The 18,076-nt window shown below is 40.1% G+C and overlaps 1 protein-coding gene across 3 annotated transcripts in view; it reads right to left on the reverse strand.

Moving 5' to 3' along the window:
• Window positions 1-18,076, reverse strand: part of tbc1d22a (TBC1 domain family, member 22a) — a 164,953-nt gene that overhangs the window by 21,235 nt on the left and 125,642 nt on the right. For all 3 annotated transcript variants that reach the window (XM_085251273.1, XM_085251274.1, XM_085251275.1), the window contains one exon: window positions 6,869-6,964. In XM_085251273.1, coding sequence (XP_085107399.1) covers window positions 6,869-6,964 — 96 coding nt within the window. The remainder of the gene's footprint in view (window positions 1-6,868; window positions 6,965-18,076) is intronic.

An 18,076-nucleotide genomic window follows, 5' to 3' on the forward strand; every position in this document is an offset into this window, starting at 1 on the left:
ATTACAAGTTCTCAAAAGTTTGAACAGTGTGGTGACAGAGATATGTAAAGATGTGGACTTATTGTTTTCATTGGTTTAATGAATCTCTAACTGGAATTGCTGTGGTGCCATGAGCCAGAGGTGTCAATTGGAAGAAGGGTATTAAGCCAGCACCGACTGACTCCTCACAGACATGGAAAGAAACTCTGAAGACGACAGGCTTTATTTAAAAAACTTTTTAAGAATTTAATTCCTTGAGATACATTTTACAAATTTTACAAATGAAAACCTCTTTGCCCCATTTTTGCTCAAGCTGAACAATAATTTGGGCTTTTAGGCAGCAGCAAAAGTGTAATACTGCAAAAGGGGCTGCGCCACATTTGAATCACAAGATAAAAAGGAAAACGTCTTTGTGAAAATGAATACAGAACAATTTTGTCTCCAATATCTGGTTTTCATAATTGCTGGAAGACAAAAATGAAACTGAAAACAAAATTTGATTAATCGCACAGCCCTACTAGAATCCTTCTACTATTTATGTTGTAAAAGATAAAGTTCAATGAAGCGAGAGAAAAAGACGATAGCGAGAAAAAGAATAAATGCCAGAGAGATAAATGGCGAAAGAACGAAAGCCAGAATGAAATAAAGAGACCAGGAAAAAGAGAAATACGAAGCTGAGACTCAAAGAAATAAAAAGTGGCAAAAAAAAACCCAGAGAAGTTAGGAATTAGTAAGAGAAAGAAAAGACTAACCGAGATTGTGAGAAAGATTGGAAGAGAAGGAAAAGCAGGCTTGAGAGGAGAGGGATGTGAGGGTTGCTGGATAAAGCATGTGGAGATAAGGTCTGTTCAACAGGCCCTTAAGAACCTGGCAGGTCCACGTTTAAACTCTAAGGCTCAGCGGATCAGAGGCAGAAATCTCTTGGAATTACCCACTAAAGCTGAGAGAAGAAGAAATCTTTACTTATCTTTCCACACAGACACTAATCTGTATCAAAAAACTTGGTAAATTGAATTAGCAAATGAGAGAAAACAAACCATCCCCCCCCTTTAAGGCAATATGCCTGTCAAAGGCCATAAACAAAAGTAAAGGTTTGTATATTTTCATGTAAAACTTTCTGTAATTTTAACTCAAATCCACAATTTCAATATATTCGTGATATATAAATATATATATATATAAATAAATATGCATCCAGTCCATAACATAAACAAACTGATACACACAGACAAACACACAGAGGACATCTGTGTTCCATTACGTACCGACAACAACTTCCCGTGAAGACATAAACAAATAGATGATGAGAGCTCATTTGTTGTGCACTGGGTGGGGGAAAATGTCAGGATGACATTTGGCTGTAGCTATTTATGAGTATGTGTGTTGTTTCTCGTGTGTATCTGTGGGTGACTGAGTACCTACTGTAGCTATAAAATCAAAATATATCAAGGAAAAGGAGGAAAATATAATCTAAAATATAGTTCAATCAATGTGGGATGTGCTGGACAAACAAGCCAGATCTGTGGAGATCCCCCCATTAAATAACTTACAGGATGTCATGCTAACATGCCAACAATCCCAACAATCCCCTAATGACACAAAAGGTTAGCAAGGACTTTGTGTGTGCATAGTCTCAAACTGCAGAAACCCATTAAAAAAAAAAACTAGAACCACCTTAAGTTCTATCTGAATTGGACTCCAACAAGAAGTACCAGTTTATTTAAGCTCGATATGAAGAATACTAAAGGACAGACGAGTCAGTCAGTGTCTCATCTTCAGACTCTGATAGCCTCCAGTGTCTCACTGAGTGGATGAACCATCTTTAACCCTTTAGAGCCGATCGGAGCGGGAACGCTCTGTTATGCGTAACTATTTTTAAATCCCGGTAGCACTGCAACCACGTAAGGTAGCGCAAAAATTTTTTTTGCATATGAAACCGGAGGAGTTGTACTTACATATTGTGCCATCAGCTTGTCCTAGGTCACGGTTTCCTTCCACATAAAGCTTTGCAAAAACTGCATAAAAAGCGCTTGCAGGAACAAAAACATAATATTCCAGAAACACGCTTTACCGGTCCGATCAGCTGTTCAAAACACTTCCTACGTTGGAATAGACGTCAGCGCGAACTTTTGCATTTCCGCCATTACCTGGCCGAAACCGGAAGTGACGTCATTTTCGCGGAAATGTAGTCTTTTTTGCGATCAGGGCCTCAGGGCCTATACTGCTCTTTTTAAAAGTTATCTTTGACTTTATGACTTTCTGTGTTGTTTCTGGGATGCTTAGGACTCATATTGCACTGCTGGAAATAGTTTATTTTGATGCATATGCTGCTTTTTTGCAAATTTGCAGTATAATATTTATTTTCGTTTTTCCTGCAGTGTATAAAAATTGGTGTATTTCAAAAATAAAACTATGAAGACACTCAAAATAAATTTCCTGTGGTGGGAAACTATTTTGTGCAACTTTTTTGTATTTACAGTTTTGAGGGATAAGCCTCTTAAATTTCTCTAACTACAAATATATGTTAAAAAATCAAAAACGATTTTCAATTTTTTTGTAGTTTATTGCACTTTTTTGCAATTTATGTAATTACTATGCACTTAATGAATACATATTATTAAAATCTGGGCTATAATGGTTGTATTGATGTACATCAACTTGAAATGCTCCCAAAAATGGCTCCACAGCATGTAAAAATATAATATAAGCTCTGGCGGACTTGGTTCTATGGTAGGTCTTAAAGGGTTAATCAACTGGCCTCCACCTAAAGCACACATTTTTCAGAACTGTAACCAACTCGTGCGACTTTTGAAGACTTCTTCACATTTATTACGTGATGAAACAGGAGGCACAGAAAAGATGGTTTGAGGTCATGACCGTCAAATATCAAGAACACAAGTAAAGCCATTTGATTGCTGCTTGTATTCATTTCAGATGTACTTTTGTCACTCTTTTCATTCTATATAACCAACTGAGGGGCTCTGAAGTCAAACAGACCTGTGTAGGACCTCTGAAGTACTACGAGTCACTTCTTTTAGCAAATAAAAACTATGTTATTAGCTGATCAGCTGATATCCACTCAGTACTGAGCTGTGCTACATCAGTCATCCAATGAGATTAGCCATAATTCAGAAATACGAGTAAAAATATACCTCTTTAACATAGATAACACAGTTTACATATTTTCCAACCAAGAGGCAGCTGTGCTTTCAGTGTTTTTGGAAACCAGATACTGCAGTCCTTTTGTTTATTGGCTTCATTCTGAAATGTATTGCCTCAAGCCTCAAGTGCCTGCAAGCTGCAAACCAAAGCAGGCTCGGCTTTAATTAATCATCCGTAAGACTGGTCTAAATAAAACTGTCTCAGGAACAACAAGAGGAAAGTGTGCAACAACGTATTTATGGTCTCGGTGCAAAAACTTCTCTCCTCCGTGGCTCTAAAATTGCATCTGTTCTTACTCTCCCATTAAGATTCTCTCGTTCCTCAAAACCTCACATTTCTTTGTCTTTTTCATGAGAACAGACTGTTTGCCCTTGTTTGCCACTGCATCGGCCGCATGCAAAACCAGTCAGAAAGTCACACTTTAAAGTTGGAAGTGTAAATATGTGTCTGTGCATGCATTCATGTGTACAATACAAAATCAAATCAAATACACACACATGCACTTAAAGCACATTTAAGACAAAAAGTTATAATGTAAACACTGTGCAAGCTTAAAAGAGTGTGTATTTTTGAGCTTCACATAGTGGTTAGAAGAGAAACTCACACCTAGCGACGACACTTATGCAGGCACAAGCATTACAAAGTGTCCATCTGTCCAATCCTAACACTTGTGTTTAGCAAAGCAGATCTGCTCAGCTGTCTGGACAGTCAAAGCAGCTTGTGAGCATCTTATATCCTCCATGTCAATGTTATCTCAAGTATCACGTAAGATTACTTCTCAGTCTCATCCTCCTCCTTATGATGTTTTTTATATTTCTGACTTGTGAACACAGAAGTGAGAGGACTCAGAGGACTACAAGACATCAACAATAAACAAGAGAGAAAGGTCAGAGATAAGATAAGAAAGGAGCAGAGAAAGTAGAGGGAAATGTTAAAAAGAAGAAAAATAGAGAACAGAGCACTGAGAAAAACCCAAACGGATAAGTTAGAAGAATACAACAAGACAGAGAATCAGAGAGAGCTGCCAACGAGCAGATATGAGGTTTATATGTGACGATGCTAGAATGTGTTGCTACCGTTAAGAAGGCAAGTCCCCCCAGTGAGCTGGCAACCAAAGTCACCTTCTGGCAGCTGTCTACTGTCATCTACTAATGCACTCACAACGACTTTTGAACCTCGCAGTTAATGACCAGGGAGGTAATGGAGAGGCATGTAGGCCATGAACAACTCCGCAGTCTGGCAGACTGTTTTAATATTGCTTTCGCACAACCGACAGATCATCTGCATAGAGTAAATCACCACCAGCATCACCAACTGGACAGAAAAAGCAGCACCGTGTGTAACTTCCTGTGTACATCTGTAGTATTCGGACAGCCCACACAGGTTTGAACCTCTCAAGTATCACAACTTGTAAAATCTCAAGTGGAAATTCAACACACTGAGCAAGTTCTGCCTCGAAAACTATGGAACAACAATTATCTCTGGGACGTGCTGTGTGTGAAGAGTCTCCTGTTAGTTACTTCAAAAGGTTTATTCAATAACACTTCAGTCGGCACAGTTAAGGTTCCGCAGTTTTGCCGTCTACTGACCAAAATCTGAAGTATTTTGGTGCTCAGAGTGCAAATCGCTCTCTCTGCTGCCGAAAGGGTTTCGATTTTTCTGCCATCATTACCACACAGTTGCTGCAGAATTATTCCAAGCCTAAACTAATCCCCTGCTGGGACTAAGCAGCTGGGAATTTTATTTTTTAAGATCTTTTTTTTATTCCCCCATATAGACACAAGCGACAATAATTACCCTAGTTAATTCACCGATCTGTGCAGAAGTCTTGAGCCACCCATCACTTTTTTAAATATTTTGCTTCCAAGGAGTCTGAATTTATTATTACTTTTTTAAAAAGTGCTCCTGAGCAGTTCTCCAGGTGTTCTGGCTACTTTCCACCACTCATTTTCAGACCAGTCCTTGTATCTGACCATTTTGATTTTATTGTTTTTGTTTTATTGAACTTGGTTAACACTAACCTATGAATCATTCAAACACATATAATAGTACATTTAGCAAAAAGCCTGTTTTAAAATGTGTCTTTAGGTGCTTTGTAACAAGCTGCCTGTCTAACAAAACCATAATTTGTTCCAGTTTCTGTTAACACAGTCTAACAGGAATGATAAAGTTATTTTGCACTGGCAAGGTGACTCCCAAAACACTTGAGGCACCTCAACATGGTGTGCAGTGTGTGGATAAAAAAAATCTGAGGAAAGTGGACACGTGGAAGATTAAAGAAGAAGTCCAATCCATCCATTTTTAACCGCTCCGTGGTAGCAGCAGCCTAAGCATATAAACCAAGACCTCCCTCACTTTAGCCACCTCCTTGAGCTCACCCAGGAGAACACCAAGGAGTTTCCCAGCCAGCCGAGAGATATAATCTCTCTGGTATGTCCTGGTCTCTTCCCAGTAGGACATTCCCAGAACATCTTGCCCAGGACGTGCCCAGAAGATGTTGAAACCACCTCAACCAGCTCCTTTCGATGTGGAGGAATAGCAAATCTACTTTGAGTGATTGGGGGTGCCGTTCAGGTGCGTCCGCCTTCCCCGCAGCAGACCACGCCCCACCACAGCTGTGCAGTCAAAAACAGGCTCACTGCAGTCACTAAGGGTGAACAGTATTACATTCTCACTAAATGATATATATATATGTATTATCTCTGTTCACATGTTTCTGGGTTTCTTTTTTGTAAGACTAAGACTGAACTTTATTTTTCCATGTTTGGCAATATTCACATTCTGTTTAACTTGATGCTTTTTTGAAGAAGTGGTGCAGACTAATGAAGCAGTCTAGTTACAAAAGTTACAAATAGTTGTTTGAAATGAAAGTTGTTTGTTTAAAAAAAAATTACCAAAGGCATTATTGTGAATGAGTTTATTATCTAAATAAAGTTGCAGCTAGGCTTTTCTGTCATTGTTTTGTTTAGGTGGGGCCTGAAAATATTTCTTCCTGCTTTGTGGGGGAAGATGTAAAAAGCCCGAGAACCACTGCTTTAGAGAAAGCTCTTTCACACCTCTCGTATCTGCAATTTCGTCCTTTCGCTCACTATTGACCAGTAAATGAACAGCTTTGCTTTAATACTCAATTCTCTTGTCACCACGACAAACAGGTCCAGTGTCTACATCACTGGAGCCATCGCCGCAATTCATCTGTCAATCTCCCACTGCCCTCTCCAAGCTCCCAAGACATCTGGGGCAGTAATTTGCCCATGACTTGCAGTGGGAACTCCCAACTTTTCCAGTTGTGGACCATGGTGTCAAACTTGGAGGACTGCTCCAGGGCAAGCTCGAGCCCACCATCTGATAAAGCCTACAGAACCACATCATCTGCAAAAAGCAACTTCTGAGCCACCAAAGGCTCAGAAAACAAAAGAAGTAGCAGCTAAAATGGATCGAATCACACGATGAACAGTATCTGAAATTCACATTGTTATATTTCCACATATGCTTGCACGTTTTCATAAATATCCATTTCTATTGTTCCAAGGCAACCAAAAGAAATTTGCACAGTGCTGTATATGCACTACTGTGGACGGTCTATGATTTAAAAACAAGTTTTCTCATAGAAACACAATTTTACATCCACCCCAACCCCTATAACCAAAGTATGGCATTTATAAATATTCATATTATGTAAACAAATGTCAATATCAACACCATCGCCTTCTGTGTCTGTGTCCGTTACCTGAAAATCCCTCTCCTCCAGGATCTCTTTCCTCCACCTCACCAGGAAGGCCGCACACACATACAGGTGAAAATGGGAGAAGCCCTCTGGTTCAGCCTGGTGAGCGAGATAAAAAAAAACAAACATATGATGTTGATTTAGCACAAGTTTAACATTTTGCAGCATGAAAACAAACAACACCTCCATCTCAGATATGTTATATTGTTCAAACGGAAGTTCAAGAGTGCGAGCAAAGCATCTCTGAGAAGCTCAAACACTCCAGTCTTTCATCACAATTTCATTTTAGGGAAGATTTGGAAGCAGTTTTGCATGATGTATTTAGCCACGCATACGAAAAAGGAGACAGAGGGGAAAAAATAGAAAAAAATTGGAGAATATAAAACATTCTTTTCCTGTCAAAATCCAGAAATTTACATTTGCAGGGCGAGAAAGAAAGATACAAATCCCCTTTTCCTCTGCACAGCTTTTTATTTCAGCTGCTCGTTATGTATGGTGGCTTACTTTTTTTTATAACTCTGCAATGAGCAGAGGGAATTAAAAAGGGAGTAAGACAAAGGATAAGATGTTCCCTGTTCTATTCATTTTTCTCCAGAGCACCATCACAGAGGGGATAATTACCAAGGCCTTTTGAATGCAAGTGACTTAGGAGTATACGGTCCCTTAGAGAAGGAACACAATATTCAAAGTACATCCTGGTATGAGGACTTTTCTGGAGGCATTTTGACAAGTTAGGTTACAACATGTGTTATTTTAGGGTACAGTGAGGTTTAACTGGACACCTAAAATTTTGCTGTTCCAAACAAATGTGCCGGTATTAAAGACAGCCAGACTGAGTCTCAAATAAAGCTCGGGGCAAGGCTTATTTGTGACAACAGCTGGGGAAGAAATAAAAACTCCTGTATAAATAGCTTGGAGTGACAACCAAACATTTGCATGAATCTGGAAGTCAAAAATCAACCAAAGGCAGGAAGACAGGAGCTGCGTAAGAGGACACAGCTTCAGTCTGACGGCAAGAAAAGGCAACCAAAAGTGCAGAGAAAAGAGAGAGATGTAAACAGTATAGGAGTGACTGAGTGAGCGAGAGGCAGTCTGTATGCAAGTGCGGCAGGGCTCTGTAACCTTATCTCCCCTGGACAGACACTTTTAATCATATTTTGTAGCATTGCTTTTTTCCCTGTTCTTGAGATTGACAGCAATACGTGAAATTTTTCTCTCCATTTTTTATTTTTTTTGTAACTTGTCAGAAATTCAGGAAAATAAAATCTCCTAGCTGAGTCTTGCAAAGCCCTTCCTGTTTTCCTGTTTCAATTCAACTTCTCAGAACTGAAATAGAGATCAAAACAGGACATTTTGCTACCAAGTGACCACTACATAAACAGGATAACAAACTGACAAGTTTATTGACAAGCCTGATTAACCAATGCAATTTAAGTATGGAATTGCACCCATGAATTTCTATGTTCACTAGCAGGCTTTTCCTGGCTCAGAAATGTGGGAACATGAGTGGTCAGCGCACAGGGAAGGCAAGACTAGAGCAAGAAAAACACTCCTAATAATCCCATAAATTAATGAATATTCTGCAAGTGTGCGTCTTGATGTGTCCACTTTAATAGTGCGTGGTATTAGAAAAAAAAACAAAAAACAAATGGAGCACTGCGGTGCTCAAAATCATGAAACACACACGTCCTATAATTTGATATTAAACTTTGCAGTCTCTTTGGCACAGGTGGATTAGTAAAATGCCAAAGGCTGTACGTTCCAATAACTCAGCAATGTATCATCAGCAGTGCTTCCTCGACCGTATAACAGCGGCTATAACTCAGCAGCACACGAGTTTCAGACCCTAACTTCATTTCAAAGGCAGAAGAGGAAGTGCATTTACTGACAAACCGTCCATTATTCTCTCATACACAGTACAGAGAGTGGTTCAGAGGTCGGCGCAGTGGAGATCACCCGCCCCACAAAACAGTCAATCAGGGAGAAACACTGGTCAGTTAACTTATTGCATTTAAATAACACAGACAGTGCCATGTTCCATATTTCGCCAAGTACTGTAATCAAGTGTACGAGCTGATCTTTAATCACCATGCTCATTTATGCAGTGGATAACAGTGAGCCTTAACTCTGCAGGAATTATCAGAAACTGCCTTTCCTCTGTGATAATTGAATTTCCCTCCAAGAAGGAAGGAACAAACAGATTAATAATGGATATACAGAAACGAACAGAGATTTGATGTTCGAAAAAACAGAAATTGTCTTCTCGCTCTCTCTTTCTGTCTTTTTTCTTTTTCCCCCCCACAACATTGTTAGGTTTTTGCAGACAGATAGATTCTCCCCACGCCTCTGCGTACATATCCTGTCGCTCGGTTTCCTTCTCGCTTTGCCTCCCACTTAGTCAAACCAGTTTTTACAATTATGCAATTAACAGCGTCTGTGTGCACGCGCGTTTGTTTGTTTGTGTGCGTGAGAAACAATGAAAAAGTGAATAATGGAGAGTGCAGGGAGTGGTGAGACAAAAAGAGGGGTGTCTGTGAACAGCGAAGCATGGCGTGATGGGAGTTGTAAACTGGCAGGTGAGTGGCTTGTTGGTCGGGCATTGCAGCCGAAGCAAACAACTGAAGCAAGCAAGCAAACATGCGAGCGCGCACACACAAAGAGACGAGTGAGTATATGAGTGGCATATGGGAGCACAATGTTTATCACTCTCCAAAGACTCACCAAGTTTTAATTTCCTTTCTTCTATGAGTTTGTTTGTGTGTGTGTGAGAGAGAGTTCATGGTTGAGGGCACCAGCGGGGCCGTGAAACTCTGACTTCCGCTCTATTTCTCGCTCTGCCCCCCGTCACTCCCTCTCTGTCGCCACTCCATTCTTACAATCTGTCACCTCCTTCAGTCTCATTCAACAAATGTCTGCTACTCACTTTTCTCCCTCTTTCTCTGTAATCCCACTGTGAAGACTATTTCATAATTTAGAGAGTGATTTTTCTTGACAGTTAATATAAAATTTGTCATCTATCATTTCCACGAGCAATCCAGCATTAACGTGAAATCTATTGCCTCCACCGACTGCATAGTTATTGGTGGTATATGACTCGTGTTCTTCTTCACTTTAATGCGTTTAAGGCACAGAAGTTGAAATTATTAAATGCCACTGCATCTGTAGGCCAGAATTATTCTGATGTTCCTGTGAAGTAATGCAGGCCACAGTATAAATGGCTCAATATTCAAAAAATGTGCATGTTTAATAGTTGTTTGCTATAAATACAATTTAAAACTGTTCATAATTTGTTCTGTGCATGACTGACAGGCTGCCCTGTGAAGCATTTCTATGTAATGATTAAAACTGTTTTAAGTTTATTAGCTCTGAAAGGATCTGTGGATTAGCTGACTGACAGAAAATGAACAGTCAAGTCTGATAATTGGTTCATCATATGAGTCATTTAAATTTCAAATATTTGCTTGATGGAGCTTCTGATAGGTGAGGATTTAGTGCTTTTCTCTGCTTCACACAACTCCGGGTGAGAGGAACTGTGGTTCTTTGTCCATAGCTACAATTTACAGATGGCCCCTGAACTCCACACATTAAGATAACTGGTAGGAGTGTGTGATAGTTTGGTATGGATCAATACCAAGTAAATATAGGGCCAGTATTGCCGATACTGATACTTTTAACCTATAAAGGCAGCTTATGTGGGGGAGATCGGTGTGTCATGACTTATAAGATGAAATGTGCAAGCTAAACACATCCTAATGACCACTAAATTTACTTTCCACAACAATTAGTTAACACAACAAAACAGACTTTTCATATATTATTCATGTATCTCATGTAATGTGTGCTAAAGGCTAAAAATAAAATGGATGTGACAGTCAACACAAAAACATTCAGACATTGCTCATTTCTATTTTCAAAAAATAATTTCTTTTTGAAAAATTCAGTGGGCTACATACTCAACTTAAGGGTTATAAACACAGTATTGATCGATCCACCCACCTGTAGGAACAGGCTGTTGTGAAAGCTTCTAGCCCCGCATATACATACCGTGCTTTCAAAAGAGGACAGATACAAAGATATATTCACTGTAAAAACCTCACTTCACACATTACGAACCTGTAAATTATGACGGACCAGGAGCCGAATGAGCTACTATGTTACACATATTCCGGTTAAATGACTGATTCAATTCAATTTTATTTATTCAGCACCAAATCACAACAGCAGTCGCCTCAAGGCGCTTTATATTGTAAGGTAGACCGCACAATAATACATACAGAGAAAAAACCCAACAATCATATGACCCCCTATGAGCAAGCACTTTGGCGACAGTGGGAAGGAAAAACTCCCTTTTAACAGGAAGAAACCTCCGGCAGAACCAGGCTCAGGGAGGGGCGGGGCCATCTGCTGCGACCGGTTGGGGTGAGAGAAAGAGTTCAGCTAAATTAAAAATAGATGTAGCCCCTTAAAGAGCTTGTGGGTTAGCCAGAGTATGAGGCAGAGCCAGGATATGTCATAATACAAGTTCCACCCATCTAAACAACTGATCTTAATTTTAATGACAAGAGTTCCTGGTTCTAGTTCCAGTTGAGGCACAGACATAATAGCATCAATTCATCTAAATCAGTTCTGAATACAGAGAAATGTCTTAATTATTTTATATTGGTTTAGTTTTTAGTTGTATAGACTCTGGTAACTCAAATATAAATATAAATAAAATGGTATTTTGTAAATGGTCCTTTACCACCATCCGTTTATTTCATCGGCACACTGCTCTTTCTTGCTGCCCCATCCACAGCTATGTTATCTGCTGCCGCTGGTGCTCAAGGCTTACTCGTCATTATGATTTGCAAAACAAAGTTTGTCGTAGGAGTCAAGGTGACTCCGTCAAACTTGTCTCTACCTCTTCTCCTCCTCCATTGTTATGCCTGGTCCTCCACCCTCCTCGTGTCAGGGCAGCCATATTGGCTGAGACACGCGAGACTCTGACTGACAAGCGCCGCTGATCAAAGTACGGAGAAAACAGGGGGGCGAAGGACTCGGGGTGATAGGGGTATGCTGAGTGCAGTCGATTGGGAGAACAGGAGGAGTAAAAGGGAGGGGGGGTCACCAGAGACATAAAGGGTAGGAGGCTAAGGGTGAACGGAGGAGAAAAGAGAGGGAATGAGGAATGCAGAGTGAGGAGTAGCGCAATGTCATAGCTTCTCTAAACTGCTGCGCTGGCTGTCTGACTAGTCTCATTGCTCCAAGACAAACCGGCCTGACGTGGGACAAACTCGATACTCTGACGAGTCGTCTCTAGACAAGGTGAAAAGGCGATGATAATGGAGCAGATTCAAAGTGATGTAACAATTACACAGACTGAATATGATCAAGCTCCCTTCCTATCCTTTGTGTAGGAACATCGCAACATTAGTGATTGGCAAAAGTTGGCATTAACTGCTACAAGCTGTACAAGTATTCCTGTGTGGAATTGCGCACTCGTAGCTGGATTTGATGTTGTGCACGATGAATTTAAACACCGGATATCAAGACAGGGATATTTTGAATTGTAAATTGGGACGTGGGATCTCACAAAAAATAAAAACTGACGACAAGTGTCAACTCATGATGCAATCCTTTTAAAGAGAAAGTGAGAAGGTTTGCAGAGTTTTTCAGGCAAACAGCTTTGAATATAATTCCAGTCAAGTTCAGCGTAGTGTTTTTGTGCATGCTGCTCTAATGCGTTGCCCTGCTCTAGGCAACACTTAAAATTACAAAGCACCAGAGCTAATCAAAAGGGGAAAAGGAGGCAAAAATGATAAAATCTGAATTCCCACTTTGCCATGGATTTAATTCATTTTGGAACCCTGCTGCTTCTGTTCACTCTCATTCTGTGTTTGTGAGCAGGCTGACTTTAAAAGAAAATAATTGCATTCAAAGCTAGCATGAGTGCCAATAATGCATGGTTAGGTTTTAGAGAACATAGGTGATAATGTGTGGGGAAACCATACATTGAAGTTTGTGGTAAATGCTACCAGTGTGACACTTAAAATGCTGCTTCGATGTCAAGATGGGGTGAGGGAGAACAAAACTTTTTTTTAAAAATGAGAGAAATATTTCTCCTCACGACAGTGAGAACATGGCAGAGAGAAAACACAGTGACCAGGGTCCTGTCTACAGAGGCCCATCTGATTGTTTGGAGTGATCGCAGGGCCAACAACGGCTATGGAGAGGACGCAGGAAGGCAGCCAAAGCGAGTAGGGACACTTCCTCAGGGATTGTCCCCCTTACTTAAGTGGCAGCTTTTATTTACATCCACAAAGAGAAAACTTTGGAAAAGTTGGTAGAAGAAATTCCAATTCTTTACTTCAGATACAACCATGTAAAAATATAACTACAAAAGCATCGCTTTATTTGAAAAATGTCGTTTGAACTAAAAAAAAAAAGTATGAAGTAGTTAACAAATACATGATTGATAAAACTGCTAACAGCTAATTAGTTCAGCAAGTCTTATCAATCAAGGCTTTATTCGCCACGTGCAGGTTGCCCTGCAGTGAAATCCATAATTCTCTTTTAGGTTTTAGAAACAGACTGTGAGAGAGTGAGAAAGTGTCTTAATGCAACATCACGCGCGTCATAGGTTGGAAAACACCGGTTTAAAGCTTAAAGTGGCTTATTCAGGTCACTCACAGCTGCACATTTGTATTTTCAGTTTTTACTAGAGTAGCCGTGGATGATCCACAGCTCAAAATAATCAAAAAACAAATTGCTTTACAGGGAAATGCTAAAACAAGAAAATTACAAGTTAAGATAATGATACAGTTTCAGCTCTTCACCTCTTAAGCTAATTTTCTTCTGATTGGCTGGCATTGACAAATGGAAGGACTGAAATGAGACAGCCATCCATTTTTTGTTTATGTTTGTCTGACATAACATGGCAATAATGTAAAAAAAAAAAAAAAAAAACTATTTAAAAACAAACATTATGTCTGTGTGTGTAACTGATGTATTACAAAATGAATAAACTTTCCATGAAATGTAGTGAAGTGAAACTATAAAGCAGCACAAGATTACAAACTGTGCCTCACTACTTCAATAATAGTCGGCTACTTAGTTCCTTCAACCGCTAATGAATGTAAAAGCTGTATTAATAAGGAGATCAAAGCAAAAATAATTCAACGTCTGTGAAGAAGCCGACTACTCCTGTGTGCATTTGACTAATTTGCTCTGTGCTTTTAACCTTAATCTAAGCTAATGTTCTGACCTATGTTGCAGTAAATTACCACATTTATTTCCACTAGCAATCCATACAATTGGTTAGATCTTACCCAGTGGTTTTAAACAAAGGTAAACAGCTTCCTGCTTGGTAAATTCAACCATTCATATGGAAAAAGCACCATGTTTCAGAAACCCAAAATGTCATGGTATCCCTTTAACAGCCATGCTAATGCTGCCACACTGAGCTACTTGCTAATTTCATGCTCCACGCAACAGGGATAATTTGGTCCCTGTCTGTCTGTCTGCTTGCCCGTTTTTCGGCCAAGGGAAGAGCAGTCTGTGCATGTGAGCGTGTTTCGCTCTATATCTTGTGTCCTTCTCTTGGTTTGTGCCTTTCTCCCTCTTTCAAAGATCAATAGAGACAAATGAGGGGGAAAAACAAGTCTCGGAGAGAAAAAGAGGAAAAGCAGGCTGAGGGCAAAATAGACAAAAAAAAAGAAGAGAAGAGAACAAACGAATGTTGAGAAGAGTCTGCAGACAGAGAGATGACACGAGACGCAGAGAAAGAAAGAGGAAGCGCTGTGTTGTGTTGGATCACACTACTGAACAGATGGCCACACCGCAGAGAGAAGACTACAACAGAGACATTACAACACTCAGGTTAAAATCTCCCCTGGAAGACACTCGCACAGGCGCGCATACACACATATACTGAGGCTCAGTGGCAAAGGGTAAGGTCTTTCTGTTTAATATCAGCATTTGGGAGAAACCCAAACACACTAGTTTTTTCGTTATAAGTCAAGAACATGAATTAAGGAGCCTTTTTACAAAACAATCTTCTAGACATTACTAAATAATGCATGTGGTTGTGCTGTAAAGGGGTTTATACAACCACTAAACTATCAGCTGTCTGTTAGGCAAACAGGAAAAGGTCAAAACTACATGCAAAGGTAAACACACCGAAAAATAGTTTGAGGGCAAGTGTGATGGAGAAGAGCAAGAGGAGGGAAAGGGATAGAAGAGTAAACTGGGAGATGAGAAGAGAGATGACAAGAAGAAAGGGCATAAGGGGCGCGTGAAAGAAAAGCAATGCGATGAAAAAGTTTTAAAAAGGACAACAGAGACTAGCAGAGTAGAACAGATAAGAAGAGCTCTGTGCTTTGCTGTCAGCTCCTCTGAAAGTTTCATGAGTGGAAATGGCCTAATTCCCCTACCAGGTCAGGACTGGAGGTGAGGGACTGTGACCGAGCCTGCCAAGACGAGGTGAATGTGAGTTTGTGTGCTGCATCAAAAGGTGTGTGTCGAGGGTGCCGTCCAAACGACATTGTAAAACATCAAATATTTAGAGGATGCATTACAAGTACAATGTGTACCAGCGTTGCTGTCAAGTCACGACAAAGCAACAACACTGTTTAATCATTCACTGCTCGACTTGAGGTGGACCAAACACATGCAGTCATATGAAAAAGAAATATTTCATAGCACTCTATGGTAAATGGACTTAAATAGCATTTTTCTACTCTCCCGGAGTACACAAAGCGCTCTATACAACATGCTAGATTCACCCATTCATCATCTTCTATGCTTTTAAGTGCTTACTGATGGATGCATCGCTGAGCAACTTGCCCAAGGATACTTGGGATGCAGACGAGAGGAAGCCCGGGATCGAACCACCAACTTTCCAATCAGCAGATGACCTGCTCTACCTCCTGAGCTACAGTCTATGCATTCTTGCGAAACACAAAGTACATTCTCATTGTTTTCATAAGAATTAATAGGGTAAGTCGAAGCCAGATACTGCTCATCAAATGAACGCATAAATAGAATCATCACTGGTGAGCACCTCTAGAAAAGCAGAAGATTTGGTAGTTTGCTGGTCTGGAACTTTTAGGTGTGTGTTAACAAAATACCGCAATCTTAATAGACCCTAACCCTGACATCAACAGATTCCTTGGAGTGAATCTGCTAGACGCCTTAGCCATGCAGACTCGTCAATCAGACAATCAGACTTGTGGAATTATGTCCTTTGGGCAGTCAAAACCAAAGTGCAGATGACCATAATGCACAGTTCCATGATTGGCAAAAACCAAACACAGAATATCATCACAAACATTTTTGTGCTGCCACAGGACCTGGGCACCTTCCCCTCAGGGAGTTAACCATGTACACCAAAATATTCAAGAAGTCAAATGTGAGGCCAACTGCCGACAGCTTGGCTGAAATGGGGTCATGCAACAGGACAATGATCCCAAGCACAGCAGCAAATCTACAACAGAATGACTGAAAAAGCAAAGAATCAAAGTGTTGCAATGGTTGAGTCGAAGTCCAGACCACAACCTGAGTGAAATGCTGTGGCAGGACTTTAAGAGAGTTGTGTACAGACAAATGCCGGGAAAAACAACAACGAACTAAAGCAATGTTGTAAAGAGGGAGTCAAAATCCCTCCACAAGAAAACAATTCAAGTCATTTCTGTTAAAGGTGGTTCTACAAGCTATTGACTCAATGGGGAGGGATTCTTATTCTTTTACAGGGCTCTTTGTAGTCCTCTTTTGTTTCAAGGTCAGAGGGTCACTTCAGAGTTTCTATATTTCAATCTTCTATTTCGCAAAAATTATGTATTTTTCTATGCTGCATGTGGGTTTTGCCTTTATTTTAACACCGTTGTATAGTCTGCCACAGGTGTTGGTAGACTGCTATACAGCTGATATTTAATTCCGATGTGTATGCCAGACCTCGATGAAGATTTCAGGTTGAACTATTATAGTGTGTTTTTGCTAACTGTCTGAGGTATAAACTAAAAATATAATTTTTGTTTTGTTTTTAGGGGTTCTAGTTGCACTACATAATGTCTCACTAAACTTCCTGGTTTTGTGCTGTTTTTGTTTTGTTTTTTAAACTCAAGCTATAATGAATCCTGCCTGTTCTCTATGGTTCAGTGCTGCAACAGCAGTCTAAGCAAAGTGGCCTGCACACCCTTCTCCTCAGCTGCAAGTACATCCTCCAGCTTCTTTCAGGGAAAAACAAGGGTCTCCCACCTCTACAGTGAAGTGACCAAGAGCCAGCCGTGTCAGACGCTCACACCATCTGAACTGACTCTGGGTTTTGGTGAAGACTACAACACTTCCCAAACTGTCAAGTTTGAAACAAGTGACATTACCAGACCTCTGGAGCCCAGTCCTAGCCCCAGCTTTAGGCTCGATGCTCAGGTCCACAATAGCTGCCACCAACACTCTTGAATATCAGATCAAACTTGTAGTGGTACACTATGACTGTATGTAGTGTAGGAAAAGTAATTATATGAAATACAGTTATACATCTACTTCATTGATATTTTATTAAAGGTTAAAGGGACTGCTAAAGCAACTGAGTGCTTTCATTTGGCTAAACTTCTGCATAGTACTGTATGGCTACTAAACAAACACTGCAGAGGCAACTTAACTCATAGATTTTTGTTTTCATAGAGTTTTAAATGTTATGTAAGGCTTGCGGAAGCATCGTCTTCCATTTGGTATGTGCGACAGATAATTTGTAACAAAGAATATCAAAACCTAAACTGAGGCTGCCCTGCGGTGCTAACTATCAGCGTAGTCACTATTGTGACATCACTGTGTAAACAGCATTCAGGACATGAGACATGAGTTATGACTAAATGCCAGGGCAATGTTTCTGTGGGACACACGTAGTTTATGATTCTCTGAGTGGATTATAGAGAGAAGACAACAGTATTTTCTGTTCTCCAAAACAGTCAGCTCTTAACTAGAGATACATGATAAAAAGATAAAAAGGAACAGCTTGTTACTATGGACACCATGCAGACATTATATAATACAGACCTTAATATAGTAGAGCTGGGTCTGCTCCTATATCTCGAAAAAGATGGTCTTTAGTTTGTTATTTTTCAAATAGTTAATTAGAATAGCCCAGAGCATAGCACAGACAGCATTTCCTACACACAGATTCCACCAAGATTTTATGTTCAAGTATATTCTGTGGCTCATTTCAGCATGTTGTAT

This window comes from Mchenga conophoros, linkage group LG17 (assembly GCF_057382185.1).
Source record: "Mchenga conophoros isolate Kocher_MC1m ecotype Shallow Benthic linkage group LG17, M_conophoros_male_GT1.1, whole genome shotgun sequence".
Taxonomy (NCBI): Eukaryota; Metazoa; Chordata; class Actinopteri; order Cichliformes; family Cichlidae; genus Mchenga; species Mchenga conophoros.